The 25,154-nt window shown below is 35.5% G+C and overlaps 5 protein-coding genes across 5 annotated transcripts; 4 read left to right on the top strand and 1 right to left on the bottom strand.

Moving 5' to 3' along the window:
• Window positions 1–758: 758 nt before the first annotated feature.
• Window positions 759–4,512, top strand: LOC18050582 (protein ENDOSPERM DEFECTIVE 1). Its single transcript, XM_006449891.2, has 6 exons — window positions 759–1,962; window positions 2,783–2,902; window positions 3,443–3,559; window positions 3,647–3,736; window positions 3,824–3,931; window positions 4,157–4,512. Exons 1-6 carry the CDS (start codon window positions 895–897, stop codon window positions 4,271–4,273), a joined length of 1,620 nt encoding a protein of 539 aa, XP_006449954.1. The 5' UTR covers window positions 759–894; the 3' UTR covers window positions 4,274–4,512.
• An 859-nt stretch (window positions 4,513–5,371) lies between these two features.
• On the top strand, window positions 5,372–7,399 carry LOC18050581 (pre-mRNA-splicing factor CWC25 homolog). The gene is made up of 3 exons (XM_006449890.2): window positions 5,372–5,751; window positions 5,842–6,145; window positions 6,317–7,399. The coding sequence occupies exons 1-3, from the start codon at window positions 5,564–5,566 to the stop codon at window positions 7,094–7,096; spliced, it is 1,272 nt and encodes a 423-aa protein (XP_006449953.1). The 5' UTR covers window positions 5,372–5,563; the 3' UTR covers window positions 7,097–7,399.
• A 344-nt stretch (window positions 7,400–7,743) lies between these two features.
• LOC18050580 lies at window positions 7,744–9,698 on the top strand. Its single transcript, XM_006449889.2, has 3 exons — window positions 7,744–7,753; window positions 7,838–7,968; window positions 8,421–9,698. Exons 2-3 carry the CDS (start codon window positions 7,935–7,937, stop codon window positions 9,530–9,532), a joined length of 1,146 nt encoding a protein of 381 aa, XP_006449952.2. The 5' UTR covers window positions 7,744–7,753; window positions 7,838–7,934; the 3' UTR covers window positions 9,533–9,698.
• An 8,277-nt stretch (window positions 9,699–17,975) lies between these two features.
• Window positions 17,976–22,255, top strand: LOC18051173 (serine/threonine-protein kinase D6PKL2). The gene is made up of 3 exons (XM_006449888.2): window positions 17,976–18,322; window positions 19,224–20,299; window positions 20,924–22,255. The coding sequence occupies exons 2-3, from the start codon at window positions 19,338–19,340 to the stop codon at window positions 21,795–21,797; spliced, it is 1,836 nt and encodes a 611-aa protein (XP_006449951.1). The 5' UTR covers window positions 17,976–18,322; window positions 19,224–19,337; the 3' UTR covers window positions 21,798–22,255.
• LOC18051172 lies at window positions 22,248–24,370 on the bottom strand. Its single transcript, XM_006449883.2, has 4 exons — window positions 23,741–24,370; window positions 23,109–23,227; window positions 22,860–22,975; window positions 22,248–22,745 (listed from the first exon to the last, which is right to left on the bottom strand). The coding sequence occupies exons 1-4, from the start codon at window positions 24,213–24,215 to the stop codon at window positions 22,526–22,528; spliced, it is 930 nt and encodes a 309-aa protein (XP_006449946.1). The 5' UTR covers window positions 24,216–24,370; the 3' UTR covers window positions 22,248–22,525.
• Window positions 24,371–25,154: the final 784 nt, after the last annotated feature.

Here is a 25,154-nt window from a genome sequence, read left to right as displayed (position 1 = left end):
AATCAATCCCCACAAGATCAAGGAAAAAAAAAAAATCCTGAAGGCAAATTGTAAATGAGACGGTACCTGTGCCTCCCCGGGGCGCAATCGTAAGGTTAAATCATAAAAGTGCTTAATGGAAGTAATTTGTTTTATAAAATGCATTTGAAGGCATGGTGTGTTTCTACTTTCTCGCTTCTCCTAAGTAAATGTATTTTTTTTAAAAATTAACTATAAGGACTCATTCTAATATTTTCGTCGAATTTTTACTGATCTGTTAGATTGTATTTGTACATGAGATTTCATGTTAGTTGTTTTTTTTTTTTTGGATGACATAAGATTATTGTTTAAATTACAACTCATATTACATGAGATTATTGTTCAAATTACAACTCATATTACATGAGAGTATAATTGATATGTATAATTATATATATATATATATATATAGTTGTAATGTTAGTTGTTAAAACAAAGGGTAAATATTAGTTACAAGCAAATCGCTACATCTGTATCTGATGGGATTCGAATATTGGGAACCTTATCGTTGTTTTATTATTATTCGACGACATCAATCAAATGGTTGGGGGGCTTGATCAACAACCAAAGGCCAACAGGATAAAACGTTTATAATAAGTACGAGGAAAGTGAAGAGATTCAAAACGAAGAGTAATAATAATAATGATAAAACCTTCCCAAAAAAAATAAAGTAAAATAAAATAAAACTTTATTATTGTTTTATTTTAAAAGAAGAGAGCCGTTACAACTGGTTCCTCATTGCTAACGGCTAGTTTTTTTTTTTTTTCTCATTAGTCATTTCTTTTGGCAGCAAAAACAAAAGAGTGCACTCAGTGTCCCTCCTTGAGTTAATTAGATTTTGTCCGGCGAAGTTGCAAAAATCGATATCAGAGAGTTATGATTGAAGTGAAGAAGATGGCAGAAAATGAGGCGACCGCTGTAATTGCTGACACTTCCAGCTGCAGTTGCACACCGGCGGTGACAGCACCTCCTCAGAGGCGGCCGAGAGTTAGAGAGGTCAGTTCCAGATTCATGTCTCCATTAGCATCATCAGCATCCTCCAGTGATCAGCATCCCGTGACCGCCAAATCGCCACATCACAAGCAGCAGCAGCAACAACAACAGCAAAGGCATCGGCGGCAGCAAGATAATAAAGACACAGAATCCGTGAGCTCCGCCGATGAGAACAGGCCCATCGAAACCGCTCGGAGCTTAGAGTCTCCTCTTCAGTTCCATTCTAGTAAAGAAAGAAGACACCAACAGCAACAGCCGCGTTCTGTGATGAAGCTTTTCAATGACAATAGTAACAATACATCCAAATTCGCCGCAAGCGGAAGATGCAGCAACTCCTCTAGACCGGACACTCCTACAGTCTCGAATTTATCGAGGCCTCTGCCAAGAACCTTACATTTACAGCGATCTACCAGCGGCATGGCCACTGCTGCTACTAAGCTTTTACAGTCCATATCAACTCAACCTTTCAATGCATCATCATCACAAAATGACGCGTTATCTTCAAATGTTGTTGATGACATATGCAGGGACTCTTGCACGAGTGACACGGATATGTTGCCGACAGTTTCTGCTAGAAGCAGAACGCTTGCTGAGAGAAACATCATCAACAGGGTTCATGGGACGGCCACTCCTTGTTCGCGTTCTCTTCATCTGCAGCCGCAGCTGTCTAATTCCCAACAACATAACGGTGGCTTCTTTTCTTCAATTAAAGGCGGAGAAAAACCAACTCCTGCTCTCTCCAGATCTTTTTCAAACTCTGCGAAGATTGGGGGTCTTCCTCTGCCTCCAATTCCCCCGCCAACTGGGACTGATTCAAGGAAGGGAAGGAAAGTTTCGAGTCATCAGGAAGACCTGCACTCTCTCAAATTGCTTCACAATCATTATCTTCAGTGGAGATTTGCTAATGCAAAGGCTGACTCCTCTTCTCTAACTCAGAGAGAAGAAACCGAGGTTAGTTTAACTCTGTGTTTTCACGTTTTATTTCTTTCTTCTTCATCTTCACTTTACTAGTGTTGAAAACTAACATAATACCAATCAACGGATAACTTTCTAGTGTTGCACAATCAGCCATCCCCTGTACAAAAATATATCTTCAAATTAAGATAACTAAAATTGGTTGATACTCGGTTCTCAAGTCTTACCTGCAAAGTGGAGGATTCTGGAGTGGAGGGTGAGAATAAGAGCCTTATAATAATGCTTTTTGGTTTGCTTTCTTTCTTGCTAAAAGCAATCAATCATACACGATGATGGATCTAAGGAATAAACGTTGATGAAGCAAAGATGCAAAATGATTATTTATGGAGTATGCACTGATGACAAGTTTGTGGCAGTAGATATAAGATTACAGTAATCTTACCATTGACTTTACAATATGAGCAAAATGAGTGAATGAAACACAGACCGAGAATTGGGATATGATTCAACTTGAAAATTGTTAAAAGGACTAAACAAATGCTAGAATTGTTAGACCATAATGATATTCTTTTGAATAGAAATGAACTAATGCTGTGGGGAAGGGCAAAAAATATATAAGCTTGAATGGTCACTCTACTTTTATTGGCAAATGACTTTATTCTTTTACACATGAACTTGATTAAGTACCAATCCCGTAAAGAAAAATGGAATGGTTGAGAGCTTCCTCCCACTGTATCGCCTTGAGTCCCAGTGTTGATTGTGAGAATTTTTTTTATTAGTAATCCCTTTTCTTTTTCATCCTGTAATTTTCCAGTGTTGTTAATCCAATTCTTTTTTTTTTGGTGTTTCCTTGTAGAAATCACTTTACTCTCTGGGGGTCAAAATATCAGAGTTATATGCTTCAGTCAAAAGGAAACGCATTGAACTGGAGATTCTGAAGAGAATAAAAACTCTGTCAACAATTCTGGAAGCTCAAGTAAGACTGCTAGCTTGATCAGCACTTGATGTTCTCTCTCTTTCAGACTGCTAGTCATCTGAAAGATGCTTTTTTTTTTTTTGTAACACATGACATCGTGCCGCCAATATATCCCATCTCAGTTTGTTATTGGACCTTATTCAACTTGTTCACAATATATAGCATATCAAATAAGCATCTTTCAGATGACTTAAATCTCTCAAACAAAAGCCATTTGCATTTCCAATCATTGCTTAATAGAAAGAGGCAAATGCTTAGTTATATTTTGGTTTAACTAAAGGAATCATCTGTGACTTGCATAATATATGAATTATTTAACTCAATATTTCTTCTGTTTTACAGTTTTTGATTGGGATTTAGCTTATTTATTTATTTACTCCATTAAATAGCATAGTAGAACTACCTAGATTTGACAGCTTAATTCGCTTTTTTTTTTTTGGTTAATTTTAGTTTTGTTATGTTCTGCCCTGCTCAATGTTGTGTCTACTAATGAATGAGCCTCTGAATTCACAAAACTTTTTGGTTTTTTGGCACATTTAGATGCCATATCTGGATGAATGGTGTGCATTTGAAGGTGATTACTCAAGTTCTTTGTCAGAAGCAATTCAAGCTTTGTTGGGCGCCTCGATTCAACTCCCAATCGGTGGGAATGTCAAGGTATGATAATTTTGTCCACTGGGTTCTCAGTTGAGCAACTGTCTTGTTTGTATGGCTGACTGACCATGATATACGTCGGTATGGCAGGCTGATGTTAGGGAGGTGGGGGAGGCACTGAACTCTGCGGCAAAGTTGATGGAAATGATCATTCTTCATCTTCAAAGCTTTATGCCAGAGGTGGGACAGAAATCCAATCTTCGCTTGTCTGTTTTCTGAACTTCGTTTTTGGTTGGACTTCCCTAAGAAAATGCTTCTCTAATGCAGGCAGAAGAAGTGGAAATGTTGATTTCGGAGCTAGCAAAAGTGACTGGTGGGGAAAGAGCTCTTGTTGAAGAATGCGGAGGTCTTTTGTCTAAGAGACACACATTTCAGGTTTGCTTCTCTCCTCCCCTTATGCGCATTGCTTTGTGAAAATCATCCATGGTTATTCTCACATAAATGCTATAAAAATATCTGTGTTTTGAGTGATGCAAGAAAAAAAGTGTGTGATCTAGGTTAGCTTTCTTATCAAATTCACCCCAAAAAGGAGGAGGGGAGGGAAAAAAAGGAAAAAATTATTAACATCTTGGATAATTATTAGTGATCTCATGTATTCAGGTAGAGGAGTGCAGCTTAAGAGGCCAGCTCATGCAACTGCATCAGAGAGTTGCCGTCGCTGATCAATCCCAGAAAGATACCAACAATTCATCCCTCAATGCTGTTAATATGAGATGATGATTTGATTTTGAGCCACTTAAGTGGGGGCATCAAAAGTTTCCTGCACGCACACTGCTTTGCAGATTATACCATACCAAATGGACATAATGACCAGCCTGATTCATTTGTTTATCAATAATTGTAAGGCCTCTTATCAATATTAACATCCTGCAGAATTTAATCGGGTGTAATATCTTTACCAAATGGACTATTGATTTATATGTGAATATTACGTCAACCCATGTTTTTTTTTTAAATATATTTTTAAAGATGTAAAACCAGAAAATCGATCTTGTCATTAGAATGCAATAAAAATAGAAAAAAAAAAGGAATTATTTGACATTGTTTTATTTCTCTCATGAAATTTTAAGGTTCAATCATTACTATCAAAAAATAAAGAGAAATTATCATTTGTATACTCTTAGTTTACTCCATTATAAAAAATACTACAACACTTTGAGGGTGTATCAATCGTCCACCTTAAGTTGACAAAATATATCAGCTGACCATCAAATTGTTAGTTGCCGTTTAAGTGATAATTTTTAAGGGTAAAATCGTCAATTCACTGTAACTCCGTTAACTTTCAAACGGCAACTAACGATTTGGTGGTCGGCTGATATATTTTGTCAACTAAAGGTGGACGATTGATGCACCCTCAAAGTGTTGTAGTATTTTTGATAACAGAACAAATATAGAGTATATTAATGATAATTTCTTAAAAATAAATAAAAGGTTGAATCATATCCATAAGAATAAAGATATAAAAGTTTGAGAATTGTTAATATAATATTATAGGAAACTCGACAATGCTTTCTCAACGGGTTCATGCGATGTTCAATATAACTTAGCAATGGGTTGGAAGAACTATTTATTTTAACCCAATTATTAATGGAAGGGAGACGTCTTAGGTCCCCGTTCCACCTGATACACTATGGAAGAAATTATTGCAGGGGCTCGGTTCAAACCGTGAGCGCAATCGTCTCGCCACTCGGCCTTTCGCGTATGAATTTAATTTAATTTTTTTTTTAAAGGGTATGCGCCTATGCGGGCAATAATGTAAAAAAGAATAAGACGTTGGGAACAGAGTGAAAATAATAAAACCAAAGGGACAAACTACATATAATAAAAAGAAAACCCGAGAAGAAAAGGAAATCAGAGTGTCGGCTTGACTCTTGCACGAGGCTTGAGCTTCATTCATTCAGATCTTTGAGGGAGAAAAAATATAATCAAGACGAAAGGGTTGTTTTGATTGATCAGATTCAGATTCAGAAACATTTGAAAGGAAAAAAAAGAGAGAGAGAGAGGAGGATGGCGTTAAAGTTTCTGAACAAGAAAGGATGGCACACCGGAAGTTTAAGGAACATAGAGAACGTATGGAAGGCAGAGCAAAAACATGAAGCCGAACAAAAGAAATTGGACGAATTGCGGAAGCAGATCCTTGAAGAGAGGGAGCGCAGCGAATTCCGTCAACTCCAGGAGCAAGCCGGCCTTGTTCCGTAAGTCAAATATTTGATTTCTTAGGGTTAGGGTTAGGGTTAGTTTTTTTTTTTCCTAATTTTCTTTTGTTTGGTTTCGTTTTCATTCAGGAGACAGGAAAGGTTGGATTTTCTTTACGATTCCGGACTTTCCGTTGGTAGAAGTGATGGAGCAGCCAGCGCGAGTACGAGTGCAAGTGGCAGCGGGTTCAAGGCTCTCGAACAACCCTCTTCTGCTTCTGGCAACCAGCAGTCGTCCGTTCCCGGTGCCTTGTTCGACGATAAGCCTTACTCTGCCGGTGATGCTTGGCGTAAGCTCCATTCCGATCCGTTGCTCTTGATTCGCCAGCGTGAGCAAGAAGCTCTTGCTCGTGTCAAGAATAACCCCATCAAGATGGCCCTTATCCGTAAATCTGTATGTTCCTTCTCCCATTCCTCTCCTTCAACTCTAGACTTTCTTAGCCATTTCATTGAAACTGCTTTGCCCTTATGTCTGTGTATGTTCAGTTCTTGTTTATCAATTTATGCCCACTTGTGTAAGGTTAGCATATGCTGTTTTGCTGACAGATTATCTTTCATATGATAGGCCGAAGAGAAGAAAGGCAAGGCAAAGAAGAAACACAAGGACCGGTCTGGTGGTAAGAAGGAACGTGCGAAGAAGCATCGTTCTAGTTCAAAGCATTCATCCAGTGGACAGCATTCCGATTCTGAATATGCCACTTCTTCCAAAGGAGATAGACAAGGGAAAATTAGAAATCACAACAGTTCACATCCTGAGGAGGAGAGGCTTCGCAACAGAAGATCAGATTCAGGAGATGAATTAACTGAAAGAATCCGTTCTAAGATGGATCGGTACAAGGACTCCAAATACCGAGAGCAGTCAGCCAGTTGCTTTTCAGAACCAAAGAATAAAAAAAGTGATGATCGAGATTCTATGAAGATAAATCATGACAGGTCAAAGCTTGAAAAATACCCTTCTGAAGATCGGAGTAATAATTATGATGCTCAAAGCAAAAGTTCTTATGGTTCTGCTCCTGAAAACAGGAGTGATTCACACTACAAACGGCGTTATGTTGCTCCCAAGCTTTCAGAAGAAGAGCTGGCTGCTAGGCTGCATGAGATGCAAGCGAATGCTGAGTTGAATGAAGAGCAAAGATGGAAAAGGTTGAAGAAGGCTGAGGAAGACGATGCGAGAGAAGCTACTAGGGATAGGATATCTAGAGGCAAGAACTTCTTGGATGCTGCTCAAAAAAGTGTATATGGCGCTGAGAAGGGAGGAAGCTCAACTATAGAGGAGAGGGTCCGACGCCGAACATATTATTCGCAAGGTAGGGATGCCAGTGAAGGCCATGCTTTTAGGCGATGAAAATTGGTGCATTTTGTACTTCCATTTTATAGTTCTTGATAACTCCAGGCGTACTTCCCTGCATTTTCTGTGCATGAGTGTACGATTTCATGTACCAGCTTTGAAATCTTACTGCACCAATGTGGAAGTGATGCGCCTGTTGAAGAATTTCGGGCCAAACATGTTAAACGATCAAGAATTTACCTCACCTCAACTAGGCCAGAACATTTCAGTTGAGACGATTGGTTAATTGATTGTATTATGGTTGTCTATTTTGGCAAAAACGTTTTGCTTAAATAATAAATTAAGGTTCCTATTAGATAATGGAATTTGATAACTTGCAAAATTATGATTTTATTATTTAGTAGAGGAATGATATGGTATTTGGGATTTACATGTTGGTATCTCTTGACATTACTGATGCTCGAGTATAGCATAATCAATGTCAATCCAAGCGCATAAGCCTCTCAGAGCCTGTTGTTGTAGTAGTTAGGCTTTGTGAAACGTGTACTGTATGTGCGAATAGATTGACCATTTAATTAGGTTTTAGGTGGGCGCTGTATTCAAAGTTCCAACCTTTGAAATTTGAGTACACTCTGCCTTGAGCCAAACATATAACCGGCCTTATGTGGCCTCCCTTGACTTGCCACATACAAGAAAAGAAACATATCAAAATGGGTATATTTCAATCTCTTTACGCACTAATTCTAACGCCTTGTCAAGTCTCTTCAATGATCTAGAGATTTCTTAACTGGTTTGCAGTCTGACAGACTCGTCTTGAGCTGGGAATTGTGGGAACTGTCGAATTGAGTCTTAAGTGACTCGCATAAAAATCAGATTTGGCAATCAACCACTTTCCATGAACCATTCGATCATCCACTTGTCTCAAACAGGTATGTAACACGTCATCTTTCAGGTATACCTTGTGAAGATATTGTTCTATCTTTTCTTGCGGTTCTCGAAATTACTCCTCTTCAGTCTTCACCACTTTATATGCTTTACAAGAAATGGATGTAATATTTCTGTTGTTTGCCACATATATTTATATTTTGTTTTATATATTTTTGGGTCCTGATCAGCAAAACCCGGATTGTTGGTGGACAATGTTTCCAGCAACAATGGGCATAGGGACATAGAGTACTATCCATATACACTAGCAAATGAATATATAACAATCTTCATGACCCTCAGACCCTCTTTTATCAATATTTGGTGTATTCATTATTATAATTTATATCTTCGTGCATTCATTCTGCAAATGCACCATGATCTATTTTCTCTGAAATCAACCAAAGAGCGTTTAACTAAATGATCTCATATTATCATTTCTTATCATTTGCTGTAGGTCAAGATCTGGTTAACCATAATCTGATAAAAATGGGTTGCATTTCTTCAAAAGTAGTGTCAAGATCAACAAGTTTCCGTGAACAGCTGAACCTATTGCAGAAGAAAGCAGATGGTATCACCTGTAGTCGCAGTGGAGCCTACCAACCCCTATCGGGGAGTTTTGCTTCAGAGTCAAATTCATGCCTGAAAGCAGGCGTTGATCTTGGGAAAACGGAAACCAGTGAGACATGGGAATTGACATCTAATCTTGAACAAGAAGAGGGAAAACAAATGCAACCACCATCTCCACTTCTCATAAAAGCTACAGAATCCATTGATGCTGATTCAGCCATACGGTCTAAAAGTTGTCATTTGTTTCAAAATCAAGAGGTGACCCCTCATCCTCTGGCAAGATCTGATGAAATTAAGGAAGAGAGATCTATTAGGAGCAGAAGCGATAAAGTTCATGCTTGGAGCTTCCACACAGTAGAGGAATTTGATGAAATGATGGAAAGAATTCACTTTTCAAGGGTAAAGCAAGCAGGTTTTGCTGGCAAGGATGAAGGTTTCTCGCAACTTCACCACTCTAAATCTTCATCATATTCATTTGAGCATGCTGAGCAGGCAATAAAACAATTACCCTCAACAGATGAATCTCAAGTAGAAGAAAATACTGCGACTGAAGAGGACATCTTTTCTAGTTCAAGAGCACAAACCACAGGAGTTATCCAGAGTCCTAATAGCTCCAGAACAGCAAAGGGATCAGATGTAGTTGCGCATGCTGCTCAAAATTTGGACAAGGGGTTTAGAAGAAAGGCCATGGCAAATGAGCTGGAATCACTTAAAATGCCAACAACCATCGAATTTCAAGGTGCTGCAATCCTTCAGAAATTTCTACATGTTGGAGGGCAGGTTTACTCTCCTGGGGCTTATGTAACTCCAAAATTTGGTGGCTACAGTTTACCGAATGATTCTGGACCAGTGAATAAATACACTGACGGCACTATCTTTGATCCGGAATTGGTTGCTGCCACTGAAAAAGCCATGGAACAACTTGAATTGGAAGAGGAAAACATTCTTAAGCAAATTGAAGAGAATTTCAAAGGAGAAGCAAGACTAATAGGAGATTGAGATTCCTTTCCACAAAAAAATGACCAGTTGTACCACAATATAAAGTTTCGTTTTTCTCCATGTACAATTATTTTTCTTTTGGTGAACGCATGAAGAGTTGAGACTTGTGTATATAATATGACCGGAAACTTGAAAGTTCAATGCTTGCACACAATATAACCATGAAAGAATTCATAATGTCACTGGAAAACAGGGCAGCCATCAGCTTTTATGCCAGGGGAAGTGAGGCAACTTGCTAAAGGACAGTGATCGTCTAATTCCAAACCCCACCAGCTGGGTCCATTGATGTCATTGATTTGCAATGAAAAATAGCAAAGGATAGCCAAGAAGGCAACCCCAGCATCTAATCCAGCTGAGAGAATGTAATTGTGTCTAATCCACCATCCCTTGAATCTCCTATAAGCAACAAAGTTGAAGAAAATGCCTACACCACCCCACATTAGGTAGTTCACAGTCCTGGCTGGTGGGTGGCATGGCTCCTGTGGCTCCTATAAAACCGGAAAAATAATTTTAAAAGAAGTACAGTATGTTTCTTTTTGTTTGATTCCCAAACCAAACACGAGAGGATCAATTTTTATATGTTGGCGCCCCTCAAAATATTATACAAATAAATTAATCAAGCTTCTTAAAAAGTTTACATGTGGGGCAATGTGATTAACTTACGGAATTTTACTATTTTACAGTTTCTGTAAGGTGCAGTTCCCAATTAAATGCAATGTGACCTATTTGAACTCATATCCATTTTACTTATTTTGGGTGGGTGGGTGGGCGGGCTTACCTTAAGAAGCTGCAAGGTAGCCGTCCCCTAACTTACATATATTTTATACTGTATCATTATATATTCAACGAGGAAGGCAGCATTAATTAATAGACATGTGCGATGGATGTCACGTGCAGTAATCTTGTGCATACTGCAACTCTTACTAGTGTAATACTATCATATATATAAATAAATAAATAAATAATTTAAACAAAAAAAAGGTAAATCAAAGATAAGATTGATGAGTAGCGAATCTAAATCCAAACCATTAATAATGAAAATGAGGAGGACCAAAAGCTACATGCGTACTGCCACCGGGTCCAGCAGTTTATTGTTCAATATGAAAAATTATTTAGATATAAAATATTTAAAATATATAGACAACGGTGATATATGCTTATGCAAACACGCGGGTACATATGGCTTTTTAATAACTAAAATTACTTATTTAATCTCATCAGTCAACTTAAAGTAATATTTAATATACTTACAATAATTTTATTAATATTTATTTTATAAAAAAAATGAATTTATCAAATTAATTCTAAAAGTAAAATATAATATTAAAAGTTGTGAAAATTTTGATGTTTTCTTTAACACTAATTTAATAAATTATCATTTTTTTCTTTATATTATGAAGAAGGTAAATATATTGTCACAAAAGTATTATTAAAAAAAAAGTAAGGATAAGAGTGTAACATATTTAACAGTAGGGGTTTCTTGAGATATTTTTTAAAATACAAGAATTGAGTGGACACTTAAGTCAAAATATATGAACTAAACAAACATTGATTTTTTAATAGCTTAAGGAAACTTTCATTAAAAAAAAAATTATTATTATTTTTAATTTTTGTTTTAATTTTTTTAATTTTAAACAAACATTAATTTTTGTTTTATTATTATTATATATATATATATATAATCCTTTGTTTTAATTTTTCTCTTAATTATATTGCATATTTACTAGATCTCTTCTTAATACGTTAATTAATATATAGAATAATCGATCTGTGCATATATTATATTATAAATATTTCGAATGCAAAATAATGTACAAGTTATTTAAGGATGGCAGTGCATATGCAAAGCAAAAGCTCTCATTTGATTGGTTTAAGCCCATCAAACAACACACAGTAGCCTGGGGAAGAAAAAACTAAAACAGGGCTGCTGAGTCCTCGTAGATGCTGCTTCGTTGCCGGTTGCCCCTTATATACATATACATATACATATAGATACACACACATAAATTTGTGTGTCAGCTTCTGATTAATTAATTATATGATGATGATATTGCTCCATTTTCCGATTCATTAATTTTGCATTACTGCGCAGTAAGTAATTTCTTTCGGTTAATTAATTTTGTTGCTTCGCTTAGAGGTTAGAATTAGCAATTTATAGGATTTGTATACCAGCCAAAGCCTAAAGATTAAAATTATGTATGTAACATATGGTGGTGGTCGTCAAAATCAATTAAAGAGGCACTACTACATCAACCATTTACTTCAACAGCTCTTCCTGAATGTGAATGAATTCTGATGATAGCGAGCCAGCCAGCCATGTGGTTGTGGCCACTGGCTGTTGGGAGGCCCGTGGGTCGCCATTCGCCAACACTGGGATTGTGACTCCAACTAACAATTTAAAGTTGTTCATAACACAAACGAATTTAATGAATTCAAATACCAAACTTTGCTTTTTTATCTTATAATAAATGAGAGATCGATTTCATATTCACAATTGGGACCTTATGATATATCATGCATACAATTGTGTAATTAAAATCCCTTCGCTCGAATGTATCCGCTAGATCTCTGTCGTCTATGAAACCAACCCTGGAAATGGTCAGCTTAATTTCCTCCCAAAATATAATTCACGCTGCAGCTGGCTAGGAGTTGCTCTCACACTCGCACTGATCAGTCACACAATATACATACGTGTATGTGTATATATATATAGAGAGAGAGAGATAGAGACTAGCTAGGTGCTTATATATGTTAGTGTGTTGTATTTATATTAGTTGAGACATTGAGTGAACCAAAATTGGATGCCTCGTCCCATCAAAACATATAATATAGTAATGAAAGTAATTTCCAAAGTTTCAACAAGTAGTTTCTCTTCCCCCCCACCAACCAAATGATATAAAATGAAGTATCCTTATAGACCACCTTAAAATGGGATATATAACTCAAGCTAACCTAACCCCCACCAACGTAATTGCAATTAGTATTCATTCTTCAATGCAAACTATACATGCGACTCCAATATTCTGTTATAACTTATTTTAAGTTAATGGACCATAACATCACTACCCGCCGAAACACAAGCACACATTTCTTATTATTTCTACATAGGGTTATTTTACTCGATATTTTCAATATTATATACATACATACATACATATATAAGGGTACAAAAATTAAAGTAAAGCTGTTAAAACAAATCATTATATTAAATTAACACTTTTTTAAGTTTGAGCAATACAAGTTCTTTTTAGTAAGAAAAATTACCTTGTGGGTGCTATACTCCACGATCTATATATATATACACACATATATATATCTGGGATAAAGACAAATACTTCATTAAGAAATAGAGAGTAAACACATAACTTGTGTTGGTAAATTGTCCAACCATACAACAAATTTGGAACCTTTTAAGGCTAAATTAGCCAAGGTATGGGCATTAGCATTGCAAGACCTACATGCGTGCTAAAATTTGACTTCTTAGAAATCTTTCCTTCTTTCTTTATTCTCTAATATTACCCAAAAGTTCTTAGGTTTATTGTCCTTTTTGTTGTTTGCCAAACCAATAACCTCTTGACAACCTGATTAAGAAATCACTGTTGGTAGATATGTGTTTGTTGCCACTTGCATTATTCGTTCAATTACTTAAGCTTTTGCATAAGAAATAGAAGATTAATGTACACGAGGTCCTAATTGTATAATTTGATCGTAAATATCAGTAATAGTTCTATATATAAATATTCAAAAAAAAAAAAAAACTACTACTAATGAGACACTTCCATTGCAATTTGAAGATATGATGGTTGCAGTTACAATAGTCACCTTAGCATTTTTTATCACTAATCCTAATCCAACTTTATGATTCTCATTATCAATAGTTGCATCCACATTTGCTTTGCACTAGCTGTTGGGCGAGGGATGCCGTTGCTTTGGTTTCTCTACTTATGTTCTCTTCTTTTATTGTTGCTAAGATATTTTGATTCTTTTAAGTGCTTCTATTATTGCTTCACCTTTTGTTGCCGGAATTATTGGATCCCAACTATTTGCCTTTGAATAGAAAGTGGTTTCTTGCATACCACATAACCTACCAACAAGCAATCTGAATTTCAACTTCTTCTTTGCTCAATTGCCTGGATATATTAAGTAAAGTATCTAATAAATTTTAGCCTGAAGTAGTTGGTGTCTCCAATGCAATTAAGAGGGAATGCTGCCAAACCTTTTAAGTAACTTTACACTTTCTCAGTACATGAGCAGTTTTTTTTATTCTCTATTTACATTTTTAGTATATAGGGTTGGGATCACTTTCCTTTTCCATAGATTATCTATAATTGGTAGCAGGTTATTTGCCACTCTCCATATAAAATTTTTTTATCGTCTCAGGGAGGTCAAGCTTTTCTATTTACATCTTTGGTAGATAAGGTTGGCAGCACCTTCCTTTTCCATAAATTATCTGCAATTAGTAGCGTGTTATTTTTTGCCTCCATATAAAGATTTTTACCTTCTTAGGAAGGTCAAGCTTCCATATAGCATTTCATTGACTACGTTTCGGGCTTAAGTCATTTGAAAATTTGCTTTCGAGGCCAAGTAGCCACCCTTGACAGAGTACTTCCTAAGCTTATTATAATGCCAACAAAGTTCATCCATTGATGGCTTATTCGGTAGAAGAATCATTTACAGAATATTAACATCATCTTGAACAAAATGTTATTGCACACAACAAGAGTTTTTGGTGATATTGGCTTAAAAATAATTAGTCGTGGCAGTCAGCTACTTTTATAGACTTGCATATTTTTCCCAATACTAATTCTCCACCATGTCTCTTTTTGAATGATCTATCTATCCCAAAGTATACTTCTACATACAAAGGGTTGATAGTACCTATGTTTGCATTGAGGAAGTTAAAGTGTTTAAATTATCTTGCTTTGAGAACCTTTATATTGAATGATCTTTCAGCTCTATTTAGCTACCAAAGCTTGACTGAAACTTGATGTGTTTCTGAAACCAACCCTTTTCTATGCTTAACATAACTCATTTTTTCTCATCTTGCCCAATAAATACCACGAATATCTTTCTTTATGCCTCATCAAAAACTGGCAATTACCCTCATAATGTCCTTATACAGAGTAAATGAAACTTTGAAAACACTCGTTGTATAAATAGGGACAGGCTAAGCTCTTTATCAGCACTTTTTTGCCTTTACTTGAGAAGAATTTGTGTTGTTAATTTCAGAACTTACTCAAGAATTTAAGCTTCATATTATTAAAAAAACTCATCTTTTTCCTTCCAATCATGGATGATAATCCTAAATATTTTTTATATATAGACAGCATATTCAATTGGAAAATTTTTTTTTATAGCTATTATTTGCTCATTTTGAAGCTTCCTATTGAGGAACATTAAAGACTTTTCATAGTTTAAGATCTATCCAAAGGCAGCTATACACAATCAAAAGATGCCTTTAAGTTTTTACAATTTCAATGGAGGCTTTGGTAAAATTGAAATTGTCATTAGCAAATAACAAATGTGAAACAGTCACTTGTTTGTCAAACTTAAGCACATGGATCACTTTCTGTCTTTTTGTTTGCATTAGGAGATCAAAGAAACCTTTTGCACACATAATGAACAAGTAAGGTGAAAGTGGACACCCTTGTCTCAGTCCTCATTAATGATTACTGTGAATGAAGGTGTTGTAATTCAATTCATAATTAAAAACACCCGTTTTTATGTGAATCCTAATCTTCTCTTAACATGCTCTAGAAAAACCTATTTCATTCAATCATAAGCTATACTAATATCAAGCTTTAGAGCTACTAAACAATTTCTTCTCCCTTTACTATATCTAAATTTATGAAGGCATTCATACTCAATTATGATATTACCAATAACAATCCTATTGGGACTAAATGCACTTTGAGATGGAGAAATGACATGGTGATCGTACTCCACAACTTGACAATGTTAGATGGTTCTGATTTATTAACTTTCAATAACTTTCTAATTATCTGATGATTATTTAATAAGGAATATTCATCATTTTAATAAAGTAAGAGATAGATTAAAATATTAAAAAATATACATATTTTAAAAAATATATTCTTATTGAAACATTTCTATATATAATGATCTATTTAACAATCAATCTCTCTCTTTTGAATTTTGATTTTATTTGTCCATCTTATACTCCTAGTCATAGTCATAGCTAGCAAAGTAAGTAACTAATTACTTGGCCAATTTAGGTTAATCAACATTCCTAATGTCGGCACAATTGATGGGATTTTGTCATTCTATCCTTGAGCTCCGAGGCATAATTTTTTCTCTACAGCAGAACTCCATAATTGCTAGAGTCATGCTTGTTCATTGTACTCACCTTCACCATGCATTTTTATTAATTTGTAACCATTTTACAGAGCATTAATGCATGTGACAACTCAAAACTTGAGTGCTTCTCCTCCTATAGCTCTAGGTTAAAAAGGCTGGAACTTTCGAATATGTCAATAATTATCTCTCTCTCTCTCTCTCTCTCTCTCTCTCTCTATATATATATATATATATATGTATATGTATATTTAAAATAAAATAAAATTTGATCTTGTATCTTTAAAAATTGATGGTTCCCTATGCTATCTTCTTTGAATTCTATTACAAGGAATTCATCGGAAAACTCTATGTACGAATATCTGTTGGATAACATATAAATAATAATAATAACAACAACAACAACAATAATAATAATAATAATAATAATAATATTCTGTTAGATAAAATTTGTTTTTTGTTACAAATAAAATTGTGAACAAATTAAAATAATATTCAATGGTCGTTAAAGGAAAAGGGGCAAGAAACAAACAAACATAAAAAATAAAAATAAAAATTATGACATAGTTGTTGATGGGACCAAAAAATTATGACATTGTAAAAATTACCATCATCATCAAATCGGAACCAGTGGCAACTCAACGGCTGTTGCTACTATTGGTTCAATTTCTGCGATGGCCATTGGTGGTGGTCCGACTTCCGCTACTGCTATTTCGACGCAATGGCTACTGCTGGTTTGATGCGGCTGCTGTTGGTGGTAGCTCGACGCCATAAGTGTTGGATTATGGTTTCATTTGATTTTCATTATTATTTAAATCAAAGACAAAATAAGAATTATAAAATTTACATGGGCACAAAAAAAGTCATTCTTAGCTGATTCCCAACCCTCTCTTGAAAGTTGGAACTTTGGGAATGATTTTCAAATTTATGGGCCCTGCACGATTTTCATTCTAATTCTAAGATTTGATTTTATAAGCGAAACGCATAATTCATTCTGATTCCAAAATTTTCATTCTAATCTCTGATAATTAAATATAGCATAAAGTTAACTTAGTTAAAGAATAGGTGATTGCATTACAAAATCTTGGGTATGTTGGATTTTAACAATTCAAAAAATTTTAATCTTGCCTTGAATTTTTTAAATAACCCATTCTTACTATGCTTTATGTTGTTAAATAAATCAACCACCATTTTGAGAATCAATTTCAGTAAATAATGAAGATAGACCTACATTTTTGACCACTTGTAATGTAACTTACAACCACTAACATGAACAGTGGTTGTATGGGATCCACGCACTGGTCATGTGAGTAGTTATAAGTGACCTTATATATAACTTAGAGCATCACCAAAAGGCTCTTCAAATAAGATTTTATTACTTATTTGAAGAGTCATATCAATATTTAAAGTTCCAAAAGACATTCCAATTAAAATTTTTCAAATAAGAATTGATTCTCTCTCTTCAAATTTGAAGAGTTAATTTCTCACTCTTCAATTTATATTTTATTACTTTTCATTGAATAAAGAGAGAGAATTGTTTTAATTGCTATTGACTTTTCCTTTAAAAAATAATTATTTAATTAAAATAATATTAACTTATTTCTATTTGAAGAGTCTTTTGGAGAATATTATATTTTTTACCATTCTATTTGTCACATAGGTAAGCAAATAAGTATTTAAAAAATAAAATCTATAGAGGTTTTTGGAGATGCTCTCATGGGGATCCCTTGTAATTGTAAATCTCATCTCTTAAAGAACTTAAATGTAATAAAATTTAGAGATTCTTTTTTTAATTCAAGAAAGAATTAAATAAAAATTTAATAAACATTAAGAATTAATTATGATATTTATTTATTGAATAGTATAATAGTAATTTTAGTAGTGGAAATCATAAAAAGAGAATAATAATTAAATTAATTGAAATTAAAATGAAATAGAAAGGAGATGGAGGGGGGGGGGCTGTTTGGTAATTCTAACAGATTCTTTTTTCTCTTTTAGACTCGGGACAGAACAAGGTGAAGGAAAGAACCTCCGAGCCTCAGAGTTGGGGAGACGGACCGGACCGGACCGGACCACCAATGCCCAACAAGCTCCTAACCCCTTTTCTTTTCTTTAGTGTCAGACTCACAAGTCAGAAACAAAACCAATCAAATTTTTGTTGCCTTAAAAATTATTTCTTTATTTATTAAAAAAAAAAAGTTAGAAAACCAAACTCAACTTTAAGGCTTTAAGCTTTGCTTTGACCTCTCTATGTGCCTGTGCTTTGCCTAGTAGTTCACCACAAGCAGCACATTGTCCCATTTTTTTTGTACTCTCTTTTTCTCTCTTTCTATACCAACAACAGTTCGTTTATGTGTATCTGTATTAAATAATTCAGCTTTCGAAGAGCTTTCGTTCTTTTTTTTGTCCCTGCCGCAAATATTGGAAATAAATTGAAAAAGCAAAGCACTGAAGTTTTTTGATACTTGAGATCAGGTTTTTTTTTTTTTTTTTTTGGAGTCTGTTGTGTTTTGCTTGATGGGTTTTTGTTCTTATGTTTTAGCTTTTGTATCTGGGTATGCACTTAGGTGTTGTTTTGGATCTGTGTTGGCTCCAAACAAAAAAGATGTGATTTTTGTGATCAAGATCTGATTTTTATGTTAGCTTGAGCCTTGATGATCATGCTTGTATTATCGATTGTGATGATATTTCATTATCTGATTGAGATCAGCTAGCTGAGGTTTGTCTTTTAACTGCATTATTTAGCTGGATGACTTAACTTAATTAGCTGATTTTGTAGCTTTTTTTTTTGGTGATCCTATCCTTGAATCAATTTTGTTGTTACTTCTGTATCTCTTCTTCTTCTTCTTCTTCTTATTATTATTATTATTATTTTATATGTATGATGTTCTTTTGAGGACTGATTGCGCTATTGAGGAGGATGTTGTGATCTTTTTTTTAATCTAATCTGCCCCCGCACCCCCCCTTTTTTTCTTTATCAGTATTATTTGTCTGAAAAGGTCTGCTCATTCTGTGCTTGAATCTTCTTATTGCATTGGGGTAAATTAATTGTATTTAGTTATTGGGTGTTAATAAGTTCTCCTGTTTGGTTATCAAAGTTTGCATCTTGGGATCCTTTTATTGAAAAAGATGTCTCTAAGTTTAGCGGCAAATGCGTGTCCATACTTAGCTATGAGCTGATTTTTATGCCACCTGTTGAATATTTTCGATTTTCTTTCTTAATTCAGGTTTCAAATATGCATGGAGAAACCTCTCTCTCTCTCTCTCTCTCTCTTTTTCTTCTGGGCATTTTAGAAAGATATATTGTCGTATCCGAGTGCAGCATGTTGTCTTACCCTAGTTTGATGTCTCTAATAAACTTGGTTGCTGTGTGCAGATTTGGGAGAGAATTTGCTAGGCTTTTGATTGCTGATATAATTGTTTTTTGCCAAGGACACTGAGTGCTGCATTTGTTTGATCTGATGTATATCTAAGATTTCTGTATACTCTGATGGCCTCAAAAGCTGTTGCAAAAGCTTCCTCAAAAGAACAACAAAAAACAGCTGGTGTTCAAAAGATTGGGGCAGATGAGCCTGTGTCTTTGCCTTTAAATGGATCAAAAACAAATAAACCAGAGCTGGTTTCTCCGAAACAATTACCAAAATCAGTTGATAAGACCCCGAAGCAGGTTGCAGTAGAAGCTTCTCAAAGTAAAACTTCATCAAATTCAAATCAGAAGGGTCCTGTTGATTCTTTGATCAATCAACTTAAATCTAATTCTTCCTCACTTGGTCTTGAACAAGCATCTAATGTAGATTCTGTGGTGAGCGAGAATAGAGGCTCACAGGATGTTTCTGTTGATCAAGAAAAGAAAACATCAGAGTATGGAAGTGTTAAAAACAGTTCAGTTTCTGGCAAAGTTAGTGATGGCACCAGCAGTCATGCAAAAACTAGTGGAAGTGCCAAAATTAGTGATCGTCTTGATTATGTTGAGAGTGGCAAGAGCAGTATATGTAGAGGAAGCACAAGCAGTGATGTGAGTGATGAGAGCACATGTAGCAGCTTCAGTAGCAGTATCAATAAGCCCCATAAAGCCAATGACTTGAGATGGGAAGCCATCCAAGCAGTCAGAGCTAGAGATGGAGTTTTGGGTTTAAGCCATTTTAGACTGCTAAAAAGATTGGGTTGTGGGGATATTGGAAGTGTCTATCTTTCAGAGTTGAGTGGAACTAAGTGTTATTTTGCGATGAAGGTAATGGACAAAGCTTCTTTAGCGGGCCGTAAAAAACTGCTTCGGGCTCAGACAGAGAGAGAGATATTGCAATCTCTAGACCATCCCTTTCTTCCAACGCTTTATACTCACTTTGAGACAGAAAAGTTCTCTTGCTTGGTAATGGAGTTTTGCCCTGGAGGAGACTTACACACTCTGAGGCAGAAACAGCCAGGCAAATATTTTCCTGAGCAGGCAGTTAGGTATAATAACCTAATTTTTGACATAAATTTGGTTTCTTAATCCAGTGCCATGCATATTTTGGTTGACTAACCTTTGATGTTAACCTATTTTTTTTTAACACATAGTGTTTTGCGATCTGCTATTTTACATAATATCTGAATTTGGAATCTTTCTGTTCATTCCCCCTCAAGAATCTGCTGCAACAATCAAATTATTATCTCTCTGCTACATAAAATATTCAAGAGGTCTAAATGTCTGTGCACATTGGAATGCAGATGTTGTAGAACTATTTACTGCAGATAACCATACAGTGGAACTAAGAAACTTCATAGTATAGGATCTTTTTTTATCTTTATGCAACCAGAAAAACAATTTGATACACTTCATTGTGAATGCCCCTCTTATACCATAAAATGGTTGATAGAAAATGGCAGACCAATAGATTTAGATGGCATTCCATTTGTAACTGCACTTATTTGATGTTATGGGGGCGCCACTTATGGTTTTTACTTTTTCTTTCCACTTGCTGCTTTTCATGATATATTGTAGAAAGGTCAAATGCTAACTTGTTGCTTTTGGAGCTTAAGTGATTTTTATGAACATTATTATAATGATTGTTGTCATTTTTGCATTTTCATCTCCAGGTTCTATGTGGCAGAGGTCCTGCTAGCACTTGAATATCTACACATGCTTGGTATCATCTACCGTGACCTTAAGCCAGAAAATGTCCTCGTGAGGGAAGATGGCCACATAATGCTCTCTGATTTTGATCTTTCCCTCCGCTGTGCAGTCAGTCCAACTCTTATCAAAGCCTCATCCCTTGATGCTGAGCCATTACGAAAGAATCCTGTTTATTGTGTCCAGCCTGCATGCATCGAACCTTCTTGCATTCAGCCATCCTGTGTCACTCCTACTTGCTTCTCACCCCGCCTCTTTTCTAGCAAGTCCAAGAAGGATAGAAAACCTAAAAATGAAATTGGAAACCAAGTCAGCCCATTACCCGAGCTCATAGCAGAGCCCACGGAAGCCCGGTCTATGTCATTTGTTGGAACCCATGAGTATTTGGCCCCTGAAATCATCAAGGGTGAAGGTCATGGAAGTGCTGTTGATTGGTGGACTTTTGGGATCTTTCTGTATGAACTCTTGTTTGGTAAAACCCCTTTTAAAGGATCTGGTAACCGAGCCACATTATTCAATGTTGTGGGTCAGCCTCTTAGGTTTCCAGAATCACCTGTTGTCAGTTTTGCTGCGAGGGACCTCATAAGGGGGTTGCTTGTAAAGGAGCCACAGCATAGGTTGGCTTATAAGCGAGGGGCAACTGAAATTAAGCAACACCCTTTCTTTGAAGGTGTAAATTGGGCATTAATACGTTGTGCCACCCCACCTGAAATCCCAAAGCCAGTCGAGATTGAGCGAATACCAGCCCCAACATCGTCAACGAGTGAAAAGACAGCCCCTACTATGGTTCCACCTAATCAGAGAGGTTCTGATAATTATCTTGAGTTTGATTTCTTTTAGTGATAGTCGGTATTGATTGCAGTTTGCAAATTGTTTCTATTAAGGAAAAGAATTGTTCTGAACATCCCAAGGGTTGTTGATGATGAGGATACGGTCTTTTCTTGTTGACAGATAATGAAGAATTGTATGTTTGTTTTTTTGGTTTTTGCTTAGTAAACAGTTTCAAACCTGTATTTAGTTGTTGTCGCTTAGGCTCCATCTTTTAGGGGCTTAAAGTCTTAGAAAATAGCATGTGCACTGTTAAGCTTATATCGGGGTATTAGAAACAAATTTGGTGTCTCAAATATGATGTGGATAGATTGCTGAATGACTTTTTTTCATTTTTTATTTTGGCCCCCTCCAAGAAATATAGGTTAACAGTAACTTGTACAGAGGATTTAGACATTTTGTTGTGGAAGGCTATTTCATAATGAACTCTATTATTTTATGTGCAGTAGCTCTGAAGTTAAGTGATCAAAGAAGTTTGGAGAGTTTTATATTATGTATCATCCATCAAAGACATTTCACTTGTGATAATACAACAGTGACAATGGACAGTTTGCTTGAATTGGTTAACAACATACTTGTGTACAAGATTAAAGAGAACTGCTATCAATCATTATTGTTGGTGGCCTTTTGTTTTTTTTATTGTTTTCCTGTGTCACTGAAAGAAAGAAGACGAGTCCCCAACAGCAATGAAATGTTGCATATATTATCTGGTAAATATGTTGTCAATCAAATAACTGAATTTAGAGCTTGAAGCACATGCATGAGAAAGAACCAGGGAGTTCATTTTTTTCTTGTGAAGCCTTGAGACTGTTGTGATCATTATTGCGTGGAGATGGTGAGTCATTAATCATCTGGTCAATCACTTCCTTTCCTTCACAGACTACCTTGATCTCGCAAGTTTCTGGTGCACTCTGCAGTATATGATCAGCCATCCCACTTATTCTTCCGGACTTTGATTTCCTAAGTACCCTCAACCATATGTAAAAAATTATTTAAAAACAAAATAGAAGAATTGAGAAATAAAACAAGATGAGGGTGCCAATGCCATTGAAATTTATGGAATGAAAATGAAACCTTAGACTGGATTTTGTGGTTCCGACAACTAGTTTCCTGATGTTAAGAACTGGAATGAGGTCCAAAATAGCCTTGGCAACCAAATCACTCTCAATAAGCACAGTATCCACCATAACCTGTTTGACCATAACATAAAAAGTTTTCTTGATTGAAATTAAAACAATTTACTTGAATCACACAACTACAAGGAGCGATGTCTGGGGGTAATAAGAAAGTTGACATTTTCAGTTGAATAAATTAATGGAGCACCTTAGATTGGGAGCATGTATCAAGAAACTTTTGAAGGAGTTGTCTCCTCTTGCCTGTTTCTTGGGCCATGAAGGTCTCCAGTTGCTCTGGATTCACTTGATTCCTTGGTAACTTGCCAACTGCATACAGCATTATCACCCACACAAAATAGGAGGGGCTCAGTCTCATAATATCAATTTATCAAATCAAATGGGCTTAACCACACTAGTACACGTCGACATACACAGACATATGTACTTGCTACCAATTAAAGACTCGAAAGCACCGGTGCTTTCTCCAGGCAAACAAGACAATAACTTCCACGAGTCATGCAAGTTTTATGTGAAAACGTACTACATATGCATCAAAGGAAAAAAATGATCATCAATTAAGGCTTGACTTTGTTGTTTGTTTTATCGACCAGAGTGAAATCACGGGCGCTGCAAGATTGTCAGTCAAAGCGCCATTTTTGACCGACCAACCAACCAATAACTCTTTAATTTGCAGGTAATATCTAGCTAGTAAGTCCTAGCAAAATAATAATAATAATAATAAGGAAAATAATTAGAAAATTAAGACGAAAGAAGAGAAAGACAGAGAGATTTTCTGGGGAGGGAGTTGGAGAGGTCAGGTTTAAGGAGTAATTAGCTTACGTGGAGAAGGAACGAATTTGACTTGTGGGAAGACATGAATGAGAAAAATCAAAGTTGATGGATTCACGGCATGCCTCAGCGTCCATGAAAGTGCATCCATGCTGCACTGACTCTTGCCCACTGCTACATATATGATGTCTTCTTCTTGAGTGCCATTCCCGTTAGCAACATCAAATGAAAAGAAACTGCTTTCGATTTCTTCTTTGATCGGCGCCAATGGCATCGGCATCCCATTCCCGTCATTGATCTCAGACAGTAGCTGACTAGAATTGCTTCTGCTGGAATTATAATTCTCTTCTTCTTCTTCTTCTTCTTCTTCTTCTATTTCACTCATTATACTACTAGTACTGCCGCTTCTGCTTGAAGTACTTGATGAACTAGAAATGGTATTAATATAGCTCGTGAGAGGAATTGGATACTTGTCATCTCCACTACTAGCTTGGTTACCCTCCGTTGTACTTGTCGATACCGACATTTTTCTAGCTGAAATTATTTGAGAAACAAAAAACTGAGCATATCATATCAAATTCATGCCATTAATTCTTTATTTTATTCACACACACATATCTATATATATATATATATATATATATAAAATTTTCTTCGCAGCGGTTGAGACGCAAATTGCCAAGTCCTCTTTGACTTTTCCAGGTTCAAGTCTTAAGCAAAATGACAAAAGAATATCATTTAATTTACAGACACATGTAACATAAGATATTTATATCATATTGTTGGCTACTCAGCCACGACTCAGTCATGACGTTAACAAGCAATGTCAAGTCAATGATATGAGACGAATATTCGAGTAAAGAAAAAGGAATAATCTTATGATAGGAGGTTATTGCTTCTGGAGTCAATTGTCTATTTTTATTTTTTATTTTTTAAAAAAAGGTATAAATAAATATACGTATTGTATGTACATTTGTAGTATGTAGGTAAAAAGTACGAAGAACTAGTAGTAGGTTGTAACCTAGGCGCGGGGGCCGGCGGGGCCACCCACTAGTATGTTATTGTTATGTTGGTAAATTAATATATATATATATCAACCGTCCACTAATTTTTACACTGTTTTAAAAATATATATAATTTTTTTTTACAGTGTTCTACTTGAAGTTAATATTTTTTTTTATTGGTACACCTTCGTTATAACACTGTTAGAACTTTACTGACATTATAAAGGTAAAATTATCATTTCACAATAATACAATAGTAGAAAGGTGTAAAATAATATAACTTCAAGTAGAGTTCAGCGAAAAAAATTAAAAATTGTGTATTTTAAAAAAAAATAAGTGGTCCGTGAATAATTTATCTTTTACATTTGAGGGTAAAAAAATTATTTACACAATATTTTATTAGTTTTCTTAACGGTCTCTAAACAAAAGTAGAAAAGTAAAAAAAATATAATTTCAAGTGA

The sequence above is a fragment of the Citrus clementina genome, unplaced genomic scaffold, assembly GCF_000493195.1.
Source record: "Citrus clementina cultivar Clemenules unplaced genomic scaffold, Citrus_clementina_v1.0 scaffold_2, whole genome shotgun sequence".
NCBI lineage: Eukaryota > Viridiplantae > Streptophyta > Magnoliopsida > Sapindales > Rutaceae > Citrus > Citrus x clementina.
The sequence above is the reverse complement of the archived record's forward strand: the minus strand, read 5'-3'. Positions and strand labels throughout refer to the sequence as shown.